At 43.4% G+C, this 14510-nt stretch overlaps 1 protein-coding gene and 1 long non-coding RNA gene across 3 annotated transcripts in view; one reads left to right on the top strand and one right to left on the bottom strand.

The window, feature by feature from the left end:
- The window catches only part of Epac (Exchange protein directly activated by cAMP), a 43553-nt gene extending 35260 nt beyond the window's left edge, over positions 1-8293 (bottom strand). The window contains exons 1-4 of one of the 2 annotated variants that reach the window (XM_020960007.2): positions 7974-8293; positions 6196-6685; positions 1434-1576; positions 1266-1360 (exon numbers count right to left, since the gene is read on the bottom strand). In XM_020960007.2, coding sequence (XP_020815666.2) covers positions 1266-1360; positions 1434-1576; positions 6196-6230 — 273 coding nt within the window. In that variant the 5' untranslated portion in view covers positions 6231-6685; positions 7974-8293. The remainder of the gene's footprint in view (positions 1-1265; positions 1361-1433; positions 1577-6195; positions 6686-7973) is intronic. The other variant, XM_086838528.1, reaches the window with a different exon arrangement.
- LOC147642810 (uncharacterized) lies at positions 843-5212 on the top strand. The gene is made up of 2 exons (XR_015272915.1): positions 843-4725; positions 4784-5212. It is a non-coding gene; the product is annotated as an uncharacterized LOC147642810 (long non-coding RNA).
- Positions 8294-14510: the final 6217 nt, after the last annotated feature.

Below are 14510 nucleotides of genomic sequence, written 5' to 3'. Positions count from 1 at the left end.
TCTCAATATTTTAACATTAAATGCGATATGTTTCCATATTTATATAATTATTTCCAAAAGCATTTTTTCTCACCATATACATTCCAGTCTCTAATGGTTCATCAAGTCAAACACAATGAGTTCGAACTGAACGATTCAAAATAATTATGTTATTATTATGTTATGTCTTGAGAAGATGAGTAGCTAAGGTCATTTGGACTCAGAGCCCCTCTAAAAATGTGTTTTTCTATAGTTAAATTTAATGTATTTTGTACCTCACACTCAAGCACCATCGACCATGTATATTTTCTTGTTTGTTTTTAATTAAATATGAGTGTTATTAAAAGGCTGACAAAGAGGACGGCGGTCTTAATTGAATATAATGATTGAAATAAGAGGAATCCACTGAAAAAATAAAAGGGAAGGAAAACCCCTAGTCTCAGGAAAGATGCAATTGGATTCAGGTAAAGACGAAGAACGATGCAACGTCAAAGGAAGCGGTTTCGTAATTAAATCAGGGGCGGGTCGGAACACCATTTCATTCACATTGCCGCCACTTGCCACTTACCACTTGCCACCAAAACCAACACTGGCAGTGCAATTTCCATAGCCACTCGCCAGGCCACAGACGCCGTATTAGCAAGTTGAGGTCATGCATGCTGCCACTGTCATGCCCCACTTAACCGTAAATACTCGAATTTCCATTGCTGCCACTCGGGCACGGAGAGCGCTGCGAGGAACCTCTGGCCGATTCGGGCCGTTTCAATTAGCAGGAACCTCTCGGAACAAGCCATTCCAAGCATACATATGTATGCAAAATGTACACTTTGCCCGGCCAGATACTCGTGCAGCGAGAACATTGGGCTGGGAAAAAACTGCTGGCCAATATCCTGGCGGAAATTAATGTTGCTGTGGCAAGCACAATGCCGGCAAGAGGGGGCGGAAACTGGGACAGAAAAAAAAAGAAAAAAATGGAATGCCACAAACCAATACGATACGATTCTCCGAGGGGCTTGGGCTGGGCTGGGCTGGGCCGGGATTCTCCGCTGTCAGCAGTTCCTTTTTCCGCTGTTCGCTTCGACGAACAAAGAGGAGGCTTAGACCGCAGCCCCGCCCGAAATCACGAAAAAAATTCCCGGAACATTGAGCATGCACGGAGCGCAGGATATGCAGCACGGGGCCGGATAATCGCCATCAATTATAGGGCCCAGTCCGGGCGTTGTTTCGCACTTGGCGACCCCGACTGACACTGCGCCATCACTTGGCAGCTGCAAACATGGACTCACCTTGCCATCGGCATCGGCATGGGCGTGATACCGGACCTCCAGCGATCCACCGAGCACTGCATACCAGAAGCGACCCTGCTCCCCGGCACGAAACACTGTGAGAAGGGACAGGGGAATGCATTAGCTCTTCGTTCGCCTTTAAAGTTTGGGGCCGAAGCCAACACTTACGTGTGACGCCCTTCTCCAGGTCCTCGTAGAATCCGCACATGGCCAACTGTTGGAGCGCGGAGCCCGGAAGGCGACACAGCGGCTCCACGCGGCGCAGGCGGCACGAGATAAGCTCCACGTCACGCAGGTTTCGGTCGCAAGGACTATAATAAAGGATTAAGGAAGCGATTAGGAGTGTGTAATTACAAACAAACTAAAAATTACCCTACATTTGAACTTTAGATAGCTAAATTGAAGTGCTTTATTTACGGAAGTATTTCAGGAATCATTTATTACTTTTCCTTTTTATATTTTCTAAGAAATTTCTAACATAATTAATCCCACATCATTTTAGAACATAAAAAGCTTTTAATCAGCCTAATCAAGTTTATTTTTGAATAGGTTTCTTCTGTTCTCTAATAGAACCCAAAATAATATATGTATTAAAAAGCCAATGCTTAGACTAACTTTTCCTTTGAACTTCCTACAAAATAAGCTTCACAATAAAATAAAAGTAATCCTTTGGCCATTGACTCGGCTTATAAAACCATTTAATGTCGGGTCCAGGCCAGTCGCACAATAGGTCCCAATATAGCCAAGGGGGACCTCAAATAAGAGTCATAACGAGTGTTTTCCATTTATAATTTATAGACTCTATGCAAAGCACTGCACTTGGATTTATTCTATTTTTTGTTATATCGCCGGACAAGGCCAGCTGGGAAAATGAACAAAGGCAGGGAAGGAAAAGTGGGGAGAGGGAAAGTATTCCAGCAACAATGAACTCAAATTAAAAATTCCAGTGTCATTTGTGCATTGTTTGTGCGCGCATTAAATATGCAAATTCTATTTTTTTATCCGTCTACGTCTCTGAGCGAGTCAATTGAAAAATGAATAAATAAATATAAGAGTGTCCGGAGAAGAAATTCAGCAGGAAGCGGAAGCCCAGCCAGAAAAATAAGAAGGAAAGAGAACAAGAGAAAACCAAGACAGCCACTAATTGAATGATGGAAAACTGTAAGGAAATTAGACCCATTATATACCCTCTAACCATGAAAGTGAAAATTCGTATAATTCAATCGGAAATTAAAGTTTCTAGCTTTAAAGAAGAAAGGAAGGAAGGACTAAGGCTTATTTGTCTTTAGTATTATTAAAATATCCTAGAGTCAAGTAAAAATCTTCGCATAACTTTTCAGAATTTTCTTAAAATACTATCTTATTTTATATGGTTATTGTTTTTACTAAAACTCCTTGAATCAACAACTTTTATGATGCAGTTGGGTAACGGCAACAGTAGCATCTCGTGTCCTCCAGCGAACACCACCACTTGTAGGATTCTCTCCTGGTCTTTTGTGGGGCAGTTTGTATGCCTAACAGACTTAACTGTCCATTAAAGAAGTAACAAAATTATCCATTTCGCTGCCATGTCGAACTAAAGTTTAGACAAATAAAGCGAAGGCAAACAACTCTTGGCAACAATGAAGCCGTCGAAGCCGTCGAAGCCGTCGAAACCGCCCACGCTGACGACTCCTCGCTGGGCTTCCGTCTAATTAAAAATTCCATAAAAGAGTGGCTGCGTGGGCTGAGGGATCTAAAGAAGAGGTGAGCTGGTGAGTTGCAGACAAAGGCGGCTTGCAAATCAGAAATAAAACACAAGTTGGCCTTCGCCAGGGCATCATCTGCATTGAGGGCTACTTTCGCAGCGCGCCGTCTTCTTTTTGGCGCAGCCGTTGAGCAACTTTCAGAGGTAAGCGGCTGTCTTGCCGGGCTCATACATAATTCATTCGCCAGTGGAAGCGGCAATTTCGGGAAACCGAGGAACACCAGCCGGGGGTTGAATCTCCTGCTCCGTCCCTGCCCCTGTCCCTGCCCCATGCCCCTGCTCTATCGCCATCCTGGCCACCAACTGTTTCTGGGTTTGTCGTTAACCAAACAGTCGGGGCCTAAGTGCTTTCGGGGCATGGGGGCGGCGCCAGGAGCCGGAAGCGCGTCGAGGCGCATCCTAGGTTGTCGGCCAGCCCAGGGCTCGTTGTTTATTATAATGGTTTTTGCGGTTTTTAGGCACACGCCCGAAAGTTTAGTTTCGGAATTTTGTAATTGCCGTGCCGACTTAAAGGTGCAACCACGTCACGGAGTCGCACGCTCGCGTTGAAGCTGCTATCGCACACGTGGCTCATGATAAATGCGCGCTGGCACTTGTGAGTAAGACGACTTCTTGCCGGGAAGCCATCAATATCAATTGCTGTCTGGCTTTGCCACTCTTCCCCTTACGTACTGCGATTACCTTGCCTTCTGCCTGTGCCAAGGACTCTCTCTCAGGACTCGTGCCGACGCTGCTCCCCGCCCTGGAGGTGTCCTTGTCCTGCAGGTGTCCTTAAGCCCAGATCGCTCTTGATAAGCCGAATTACCAGCCAGCGATTCCCACGGCATGACTTTCCCTTTCTGGGGCGGAGCTTTTGCCATTAATTCCGCCCAAATTAAATCATTTATTTTGCGAGGTTAACCTGAACGCAAGGCCATTTGTATAAAATGCAAAGTGACTTGCCACTTGGCAGAGTGCCTGCGCCATCAGAATCCCGAGGAGGAGCCCATGGAGGGACCGCTCTGATTATTATTTTAGTTGGCGCTGCAGCCTGCATCCTGGCACTTGGCTCCTCGTTTATGCGGGGCAAACAAAGGGCAGCGAATTGCAAATATTTGCCCCTAGGCACAAGGCAAACTGTTTGCTCTAAGCCTTTGCCACTTGACCTTTCTTTTTTGCCGCCGCCGCGCGCAGTCACACGAGTGACCCGGCGACCCGCCAGCTCTCGGACCCCCGATCCGTGTGGGAGAACCGTTTAAGCGTTGACAGAGCATGAAATTTGAAGAGATTGCCCTCTGATTGATGGTGCGGGTCGCACCAGAGCAATGAAATATAAGGCCACTCCACAACGGCAGTCAGAGCCGCAGAACTGAGCAGTCGATATGTGCCATTCGAGGCTAATGGTGACACTTGCCGAGTGATTCTACAGCATCAACTTGGCAAATTGCATTAAATGGTTTCAAGCGATAAAAGGGACTAAATTGATTTGGGCACAGAGAGAAATTTAAGCTAAACATCCTTTACTGGGGAGAATATCCTTTGACCTTTATCCCTATAAGCTAATTATAATAACCTGTTTGCAAATTTGCCTGCAGTTTTGCTTTACTATTATCAAAATTAAACAGTAAATTAATTGGGTTCTTTTTACTCAGACTTGCCTCTATTTTTGACACTTAAGTTTATGATATGATATTAGTACGGAATATAAAAGACGACACGGAAAACAAATAAAGCGTAAGATCATTAAGGATAATTTTTGAATTACATTTAACTCAACCCTTTTTGCCTGCAGGTTGAAAATCATACTTTTATAGTAGTCCACAATCGAGGTTCAAGTCGTTACATAGAGTTTCTTCAAGCACACACTATACACCTAGCGGAAACCCTGGAAACCCCAAGGACAAGATGAAGGTTGAAGAGAATACACCCTGAAGATAAATGGATAAGAGGGCTATAAAGAACGAGGGTTCTTCAACAATAAAATCTATTGAAAAGAAGTTAGATAATACTAAATTCTGTTATATTCTAATGCTTTCTTTCTTACTTACGTTTCATGACCATTAATTTACAAAAAACATGCATTTCAAACTAAACAAAAGCTTGTATTGTAGTAAAAGATAAAGAAAATAAATTGTCTTCGCTATCGTTGCGCGGATACTTCAAAACGAATTCCAAAATGGCTCTGGCTGAATACTTAAAGAATACAAAATTACGCTAAAAACATTAATGTTTTTCTAAACTTTCATCCGTAAAGCTGCCTCACTGTCAAAAATTGGCGGTCAGAAAAATTCTTTGCTAAGAAAATTTTGTTGTTTATCAGACATATTTGGGAGCCAAAATTGACAGGGACCCATGATCCCTGTTAAATCTTTTTTGGCTCGGAAAAGCAGCAGCATCGTCAACTGTCGATGAAAAGAGCAGCAGAAGGATGTTTGCCTGATGTACTTTACTTTATGGAAATTGTATTGTTAAATCAACAACTTTAATTTCAATACTTTAAACGCTTTCTAATTGCTGCCTTATTTTGTTAGTTTAAATTTGTATTTGTTTGTAGAAAGTCAATATTTTCCTCTCTGCACGTACATATGTATATTCCCGCATTCAATCGAGACTTTCTAGTCGAATCCCAGTGATGTAATTGCATTGGCCATGGCAATGGCGGATCATTGAATCAATGGGAATTGGTATTGCGATCTAATAAAGCGGATAATTCGCGGCAGGCCGTGTCCACGAAATGGATTTGCCTTTTGCCAGGACAGCACTGATGGCGGGAGATTGAGTGAGTCCCAGATGTTGCCTCTTGACAAATGAATGTCGAGCATGACGGTAACATTTTAAAATGTTTCGCTTCTCGTTTACTCATGTTTTGTTTGTACTCCACATCGAGCTTTTCATTCCACGTCCATGGGTGTGTGTGCTCGTACGTGTCTTCCTTGGGAAAACAAAAAGCGAAGAAGCTTGTGCACTCAGGTTGAAAATGTGTCTGAAAATTTAAGGAATTGTGCAACATTGAAGGTCTGGATTCAAACTTTATGTTTAACTTGGGAACTCATGATTTCAATTAGGGAAAGTTTTCATTTTCATTTCATCTGAAGTTTTGCCAGACTATAATTATGCAATTCGATTTAAGGAAGCTTTCCTATCTAATCTCGTTAAATTTAATTTGAATAACTTAAAATAGAGAGAAGTATGCATTTTACTCACCGTTTGTCCATTGCGGTTATCCATTCCATTGCCATTGTCGGTGTTTCAGCTCAAACTGCCTTGTCACGATTATGTAGAGTCGTTTTGCAATTAATTTGAATTATTTAGCGCACGTTTTTAACATTCCATAAATACCGAATATAGCTCGACTTTCAACACAAATCGAAGCGAGAGGGTGGTTCAAAGTTTTGCAAATTATTGCCGCATTGCGGGGCAGAAAAGCGAAATCAAAAGACCGGAAAAACTGCGTCCTCTGGCAGTCAGTTTGCGTCACCTGAACTCGCGTAGTTGCTGTCAATCAGCGATTCCCTTTGAGAGTGGCTTCTCAAATGTTGCTCCTGCCTGATTCTGGTTTTAGCCCAGCATTTCACTCGAAATCCGCTTTTGGCAGCGACGACCGACTTTGAAGCGAAGGGTAAACGAAAGTAACTTGTTGATTAAGCTAAAGTTGCCGAATAGATTTTAATTCGATGCTGGGAGTCCCGTGCAGCTGCAAAGTTAAATTGGGCAAATGTGAAACAGAATTTGCTTTGGCTTTAACTCACTGCAAAGCATGTTAGATGTTAGATGTGTAGGCTAGCCCTGGGCTTTGAGGGAATTCCAGCATAATTCATTTGGAATGCCAACAGCAGATGTAAAAGTTTTCCTCATTTTCTCGTATATTCTTTCGGCTAAAAACTAATGTGAATTGTTATTGTCCGACTTGCCAAAAAGGGTTCTCCCCCGCCCTCAAGTGCCATGATGTGTGTGTGTGTTGCCAACTGCTGTCAGCTGCCCAGAAGGCCCTAATGCAAGTGTGTGTGCGTGTGCGAGGGTTTGCGGCTATCTGTGTCCCCCAACAAAAGCAAATGTTATGCATAAGCTTTGATGCGGAGCTGCGAGGCCGGGAACGGACCAACAAACTGTCGGGGTACTAATCTAACAATAGTTTTTCTAGATAACAATAGATGCCTCCTCACGCACCCACACTGCGTATACGTAATGCGCTGCCCAATAGGCAAACTGATTTCCCAGATCGCAATCCGCCCAGTGTCCTAGTCGGAATCGTAGTCGGACGGACAGGCTGAGTGTTGTTTACTCGGTCGCTGCATTATCCTTATCTACGAGTATATAATGGCTGCGCATTTTATTTTTGCGTCAATGGAAAAAACATAATTTATACCAGCAGCACAGCAGGTGCACGGCAATGCAGGGCCATTCGGCTGCATGAAGAATAATTACACAAGTTGATGGCTGGCTTGGTGGGACGACATCGCGACGGCGAGAGCCATCAGCTCGCATATGAATAATTAAGTATACGCCACCTTGGCCGTCGGAGGCGCCCCGGCGTATGCCACACTTCCTGACGTGTCGCTAGCTAGCTAGCTACCTGGCGAGCGCTACACGTAAATGGCAACAGAGTGACAGAGCCCGATGGGCGATAAGATGGATATTGTCGATATTCTGCGTGGGCCGATGCGATAAGAGCCCCCTTATCGGACGTGTTCCGCAAATGGCCGCCCTCAGTTTCCGGCAAAGGGTTGCGGGGCTTGGGCTGCCAGCAAAGTGCAATTAGTGTCCGGATTGAAGTTGAGAAAGTTTTCGAATCGCTCAGGAAACAGATGTTTCATGTAATTTTCACTTTACAATTACAAACTTGCTTTTTAATTAACGCCACCGACAGCAAGCCAAACTTTGAGCCACAGCAAATGTGACTCAACTTTCGGCTGTAAACGAACCTCAGACGAGCCATTTAACTTGGTCATTGTGCGAACAATTAGAATGAATAAAGCACTTACGCATCCTCCTAGCGAAGCAGAGGATTGATTGGTGGTCAAGAAGGGGTCTGAAACCAAATGGGATCTTTCCAGTCTCTGATGAGTTCTAGATTTCACCACAAACCAATCACGAAACGCGAGTTTAACACAAAGATTGAGCACTAAACTGCAACGGAGACTGAAAGCAGGACGACTTGAACCGATATATTGAAAATAAATAATTTCCGAAATCGTCTTCAGGCACTGTGTATATACAGTTTCTGAGTTAACATCTCAATCCCGCACTTCCGCTGAGGCACTCGCACGTCCGGTTCGTTTGGTAGTCGCGTCGCAACTGTTTTGGCCAATTTCCGAGTTCCGTGCGAAGAGCGACGAGCAATGGCCGCTCTTCACCATGCTCCTGTCCTGCGCCTCGCAGGTGAGTTTCCGGGAAGCGGACGGGGTGCGTGGTGGGTTTTCCAGCTCCGCTCGGCTCTGTTGTGAAAATTGTTGGGAATTACTCATTGCGTTGACTGCAGTGTTGACGGCTGCGGTGCGGTATTTTTGGCCTTGTTGTCATCCCCGTCCACTCCACCTCCCAGCTTCTGTGTTTTGGCGCGTTTTTTAGCAACAAGTTTGAAGTCCCCCCTGCACAGTGGTTGCAGAGCCTCAAGAGTTTCCAACCCCTTTTATAGCTTAACATACTTACCTAACAAATTATTTGTTACCCAATGGGGTTTCCTTGCTATGGGATTATGCAATTACTTTCCTTTATATGGAAAATGTCCTCGGGATCCTCGGATTCCTTCGAATCTGCGAACTGTTATTGCATTAAAAAGAGAAACAGCTTAAGTAATTTCATAAATGTTATAATTTTTCTTTCAACTCTAATAAATTATTAAATTTTTCTTTTAGTGACATTTATATAAGAATTTTCATAATAAAAACAGAAAAAGTACATCGACGAGAACTGAGAATTTCTTCAAATGCAACCAGTAATTAATTAATAAACGAATTAGATAAAATTAAGTGGACAAGATCTGCGTTTTTGTTATGTCTTACTGCTTTTCATCTTTTAGATTTATAGATTTTCCCAAGTAATCTGTTCCAAACCATACTCAACGTATAATATCCATTAAGTTGGTTGATCGACTTTTAATAAATTTGTATGTTATAGCTATCATGTTTATTAGATAAAATTGTCAAAAAAACCTTTACATAATCTAAGTAAACTATACTAACTTATGAGTTAAGTAGGACAGCAGAATATATTGAATATCTCCACATTGTATAGCTCTATATACTTGTTTAAAATCTTTGTATCTCTATTTTAATTAATTTTCGAATTAATAGGCTCGATATGAGCATTTTACAATTGCCACATTTCCAAGAAGATGATGTATTATTAATGTTCTTCCACACATTGACCCCTTACCGATCGTATGTAATGAGGCCTATTCTAAGTAAAATAATATAGTCCCATCAACATGTTGCTACAGTTTTTGTTGCGCTCTCTTTGATGGGAGTTTGGCAACAAACTGTTGAGCATATTTTGGTGAGTCGACGCAGTGTGAGAGCACTTCAACAGGCAAGTGGCCGTCCGGCCGACCGGCTGTCCGACCGACCGACCACCCACCTCCCGCACCGGAGCGTGCTCCATCACAGGACTTGGCCGAAATTGCACATGAAATGGAATCGCAATGCGAAACAATCAACGTGTCAATTAAATAATGCAAGCCGCCAACGAAGACGAAAGCACTGACAACAACAGCTACAAATGGGCATTCGGACAGACGGACCCTGGGACACGGGGACAGTTGGACAGTTGGACACTCGCCGATGGTTGTCACTACAAGCGATTGAATTAAGCGATTCAGTCGTGTGAGCACCGTACTGAAAAGGTGCAAAAATGCAAAGCTTCCTTTTGTCCTTCGTCCGTGTTTCGCACTTTTTCCGGGATCCCCTGCTCGATGCCGTTGTTGTGGTCGCTGCCACAATATTTACGGCACTCTCGAGTGCCTTTATTTCCGCATGAATCATTCCCAGTTTCAGTTCCAGCTCCAGCTCCGACGCCTGCCCACGCCGCGTATAAATTCTTCGCTTCTCCTTTACCACGTGGTGCACTGGAAGAAAATTGCCAACTTCATCCTTACTCTGCTAGGGTGCTTAAGAAATCTCTAAGTTTTGTGAGCCCTTAAAAATTTAATATAATTAACAATACAATTTCGGTAAAGGAAGTATATGATTAACACACTGCCTTGTTGCAACCTGATCTTATCTGCTTAAAATATTATAGTTTACATTGCAATGGGTTTTTAAAGCCTAATGATAATTTTTCCTTATTAGTATTAGAGAGAGGAATTATTAGTTATATTTAAAAATTTTAATTATTTTTATTGCCATATGTTATTTTGTATTGCTTGTACCAAACCCGAGAGTCGAGGTACTGAATTTTTTTATCAAGCAAAATTCAATATTTTATATATATATTTTATATATATAGATATATTTTTTTGTTAACTTTCAGGTCTATAAGAATATTTCATAAATGTTTGTCCCAATCGGACTTTAACATTTTAGCAGTTTTCTTTTGGCACATATTTATTTGTGTAACGTAACGAATATAACTTATTTAAATATGAAATCAAAACAAAAACCAACACTCAATTTTAAGTGACTTCTTCGATGAAAAGTACGCTTATCTGTAATGTCAGGACTCAGAAGAGATTAAACCCATGACATATTTTAATAATGTACATATTAGGAAATTTTGACAAAATTCAGAGCATTTTATTATTCTTCTAAAGTTATATTTATCAATTATTTTTCTACGTGGGTTATACTTCTGCTTCTTCACGCAGACACCAGTGCCTGTAGCATTTTTTATGAGCTCCCCCATGTCGACAGGACCATCATAGACATTTTTTCGGGCCGTCCATTCGGCAATGAAATTCCTGGAATTTTACGGCCGTTTTGCCTGTTGAATTTGTCATCGCAGGCTGAGGGCAGGCGTATATTCCATCAGCTGCCAGACACGACGCCCGTCGGTAATTATGATAAATGCGTTCTTAATACACTCCGCCGGCGGGCACCAACTGGCGTTAAAGACCTCGATGGCGGGGACTTCCTTCGAAGAGCTTAATGCATTTTCAATCCATTGTCTGCGCAATGCGGCACCTGTACTAATGGCGTTTCCTGTCTTCCTGTCTTGGCCATTAGCAGAAAATGCTGTTGCACACTGATCGACCTGTCCTTCTTCAATGTTAGCCGGAACATGAGTCAGTCAGAGAGCCTGGTTGAAGCTCCTGGAACGTGTCTATGGGCTGATTGCACTCGCCCCCACCTGCTGATGTCATTACATGTGCCATGTGTGCTTGTGTGCGGGGAGAGGCAAGTCGTTACACTGCTTCTTAGTTGCATTAATGCTTATTCAATCAACGTTTAACACAAATTGCCTATTAAAGTTGCCCCGAGTTCCTCGTCGCGCTCTCCATGCAAATGCGTGTGTATTATGGCCAGGTAATTTGATTAGCTGATAAACGAGGCAACACAAACGCTTATGCAGGTAAACCAGGGCTCTGCGCGACTTTAGCCATGTTATGACTGGCTAATAAGGTACTCGCCGTACATGCCGTGGGGCTTAAATAGTTTCCCTGTTTCCGTTCACACGGGCTTCGGAGCGCCATAAAGCGTAGCATACATTTCAGGGACAGCTCAAGTTGCCCTTTGTGCTCCGTCACTGCGAAAGTAGTTGCCTGTCCGTCGGGACTTCTGGGTATCCGTGTTCAATAAATGTTACATGGAACTGGACCACAAGCAATTAAATGCAATTTGAGTTGAAGTTATGACACACTTGAAGCATTTACGACTTCCGACTCTTAAGTACTTTCACTAGGTTTCAATGCTGGAACTTTTTGAATGGAAAACGAAAGGAGTTGTTTACTTATAATAACTGTTAACTGTTTTATGAAATTAAAACGAATCCTTAGACATTTCAACTACAATTCATTAGATGTGAATAAGCAAGTAATCATCCTAAACTCCTTTACCTACTATATCTTTTAAAGAAACTACGGTTTCTAGACACATAAATGGCACAAGGATTTAGTGTTCCTACCAAAGTACCCCTCCTTTATTTGTCATCTAAATTCGCTGTCAATATCCGCCATCCGTCGTTCGTCGAATCGCTGGCAAATCAAAAGTTAATAGACGTAATGGTGTCTCTGTCATTTGCATTCAACCAAAAACTTGATTATCCGCGCGATTTACGGAGCGCAATTGCGGAAGGTGCAGGGGAGGGGTGAGCTGTGCCGGGTGCTTAATGAGCTCAGCGAAATGTGTGCTTAAAATTAACTTTTAGCCAGCTACACAAACTGCCGCACAGACTGCGTCTGTCCCGCTGCAAACTGTCCTGCCGCCCCGTTCGCTGTGGCAGCTGTTGCTCTGCCAGACATCCTCGCAGCTCGTACTCGTAATTACGCATACATTTCGGGGCTGGCAACAGAAGGGTTTCTCCGCTGGCCGAGACTCTGCTTTAATAATTAAGTCTCTTGAAAATCAAGACATCGTGTCGAGCAACCAGAGTGCAAACACAAGTGGAGTGGGGGACAGGCGAAGGACATGAAAATGGACGAGGACATAGTCAGTGTCCCGACTTGGTCTTGCCGAGGTTGTCATCTGCAGGCAAGCGTCCTGCGAATGCAGCCCCGCAGAGAGAAATTTCGTGCGACTAAAAAACTAATTTCCCGCTTTGTTGAACATAATTTTATGCAATTGTTTTCAGATTGAATTGCTGAGTGGAAAGTGCCCCGGCAGACGGACCCGCATGATGCGTGCCACTTGGCCGGGACGATTTGCATTTGCTTTCAGCTTGTCGACTGCGTCTCCGGGTGGCGGAAGCAATTCAATGTCAGCAACGCATCCGCAGTGCACAATTAATCGATTTTGCTGCGGCTTTCACTGCGCTTTTATGCGATTCTTGGTACAATTAAATTTCTCATTATTCGCTGTCAGACGGCGCCACATGGCGGATGCTTGATGTCCAATAAGGACTTTAATCGCCCGATAATTCGATTAATTAATGGCCTGACGGCGGACTGGCAGCGGAGTTCCATTAAAATGGGGGAAACCCCCTGAACCGCACACCTGACTCTCGCAGTCGCCACCTTGAGGTGGCAAGTTCAATGGCGTTCGCTTCCGAGCCCTAATGGGTTCTTCGACTGGGTGCTAACCGAATCGCATCACGCCGAGTCGGGTGCATTGAACGGGGGCACCATCTGCCATATCCGTCGGCTGCTGACATTGGGCCGAATGGAAAAAACGGAATTGGAAAACCGAAACCAATTTACATTTTGTTTACCTTTTTGCCTGCACACCTCCATGGCTACCGTCTCTGTTCTTGATAGTGATGGGAACTATGTATCTATGCGGTACCTATAGAATCTAGAACTTATATTGTAATGAAGCTAAAAATTCATAGGAATGCCTCAAGAAAGTGGGCAGGAAACTACAAGAAATGTGGACCCTTGAAGGAAATAAATATATTATAAGAAATTGAATTACCGGAAACTCTTTGACATTTACCTTACCCCGATAAGTAAACTAAAGTACCTCTTTAACTTTTTAATTTAAATTGTAACAATAAAATCAGAATCTCGCTGTTTTAATTTATGGATAATAAACAAAACATACAGTGTTATTATTTAATCAACATTTATTTTGATACTTTAATAGTCTTATATCTGCTTCAAAACATATCATAATAATCAGACCGTACTTTACCAAAAAAAAACCTCTTAACATGTACCTTTACCTGGTTAACTGAACTATGTGGAGTACCTAGGCCACCACTAGATCTCGGCCACTCTCTACTGGCTTTGACTGGCTGGAATTTATCGCTTAACTCGACACAGCAGCGGAATGGGTGAGTGGGGATTGGGAATGTGGATGGGAATGGGATAGAAAAGGGCGTTGAAACTGAGTGTGTAAGTTTTAATTTTATTTTCTCACTTCATTTGGAGGGTTTTGCTTTGGCTTTCGCCTTCGTCTTTTGTGAAGCAAGTACAACACTTTACATACATTTGCATAAGCGCTCCGGCAGTTTAAGCAACCTGTCCGGGTAAGTTAATAAACGGCTTCGTCCGTCCTGGTTAGCAGGATTCTCTGATTCGGAGAACGGGAGGATGCGCGAGGAGGTGCTGCCATTAAAGCCATCTCGTAGAAAGTTGTACGTGGCGTGCTCTTCTGGGCTCTCCGGGTTTTATGGGACCGAAATCTGATTGCGAATGGCGCCCAGGTGTGACGGCGATGCCTGTCAGGCGGCTGATTATTTGTAGCTTATTGCGCTAATGCGACGCTTATCGCATGAAAATCGCATTAACATCATTTCGGTCTGGGATGGGGACGGAGACGCCTACACGGCCCGGGCTTCCTTCTTGGACCAGCCGCCAAGGATGTTTGATTAGCCAGGACCCTTCCTCATAAGCAAACACTGTGCAAATATCGCATTTGCTGGCCTTGTGTGTGGTGTGCTGTGTGTGGTACGCGTTGTTTGCCTATTTAATCAAGGCAGGCCGGCAG

Source organism: Drosophila serrata, unplaced genomic scaffold (assembly GCF_035046125.1).
Source record: "Drosophila serrata isolate PLE 108 unplaced genomic scaffold, ASM3504612v1 contig_349, whole genome shotgun sequence".
Taxonomy (NCBI): Eukaryota; Metazoa; Arthropoda; class Insecta; order Diptera; family Drosophilidae; genus Drosophila; species Drosophila serrata.
Note: the sequence above shows the minus strand (reverse complement) of the source record. Positions and strands in the feature narration are given on the sequence as shown.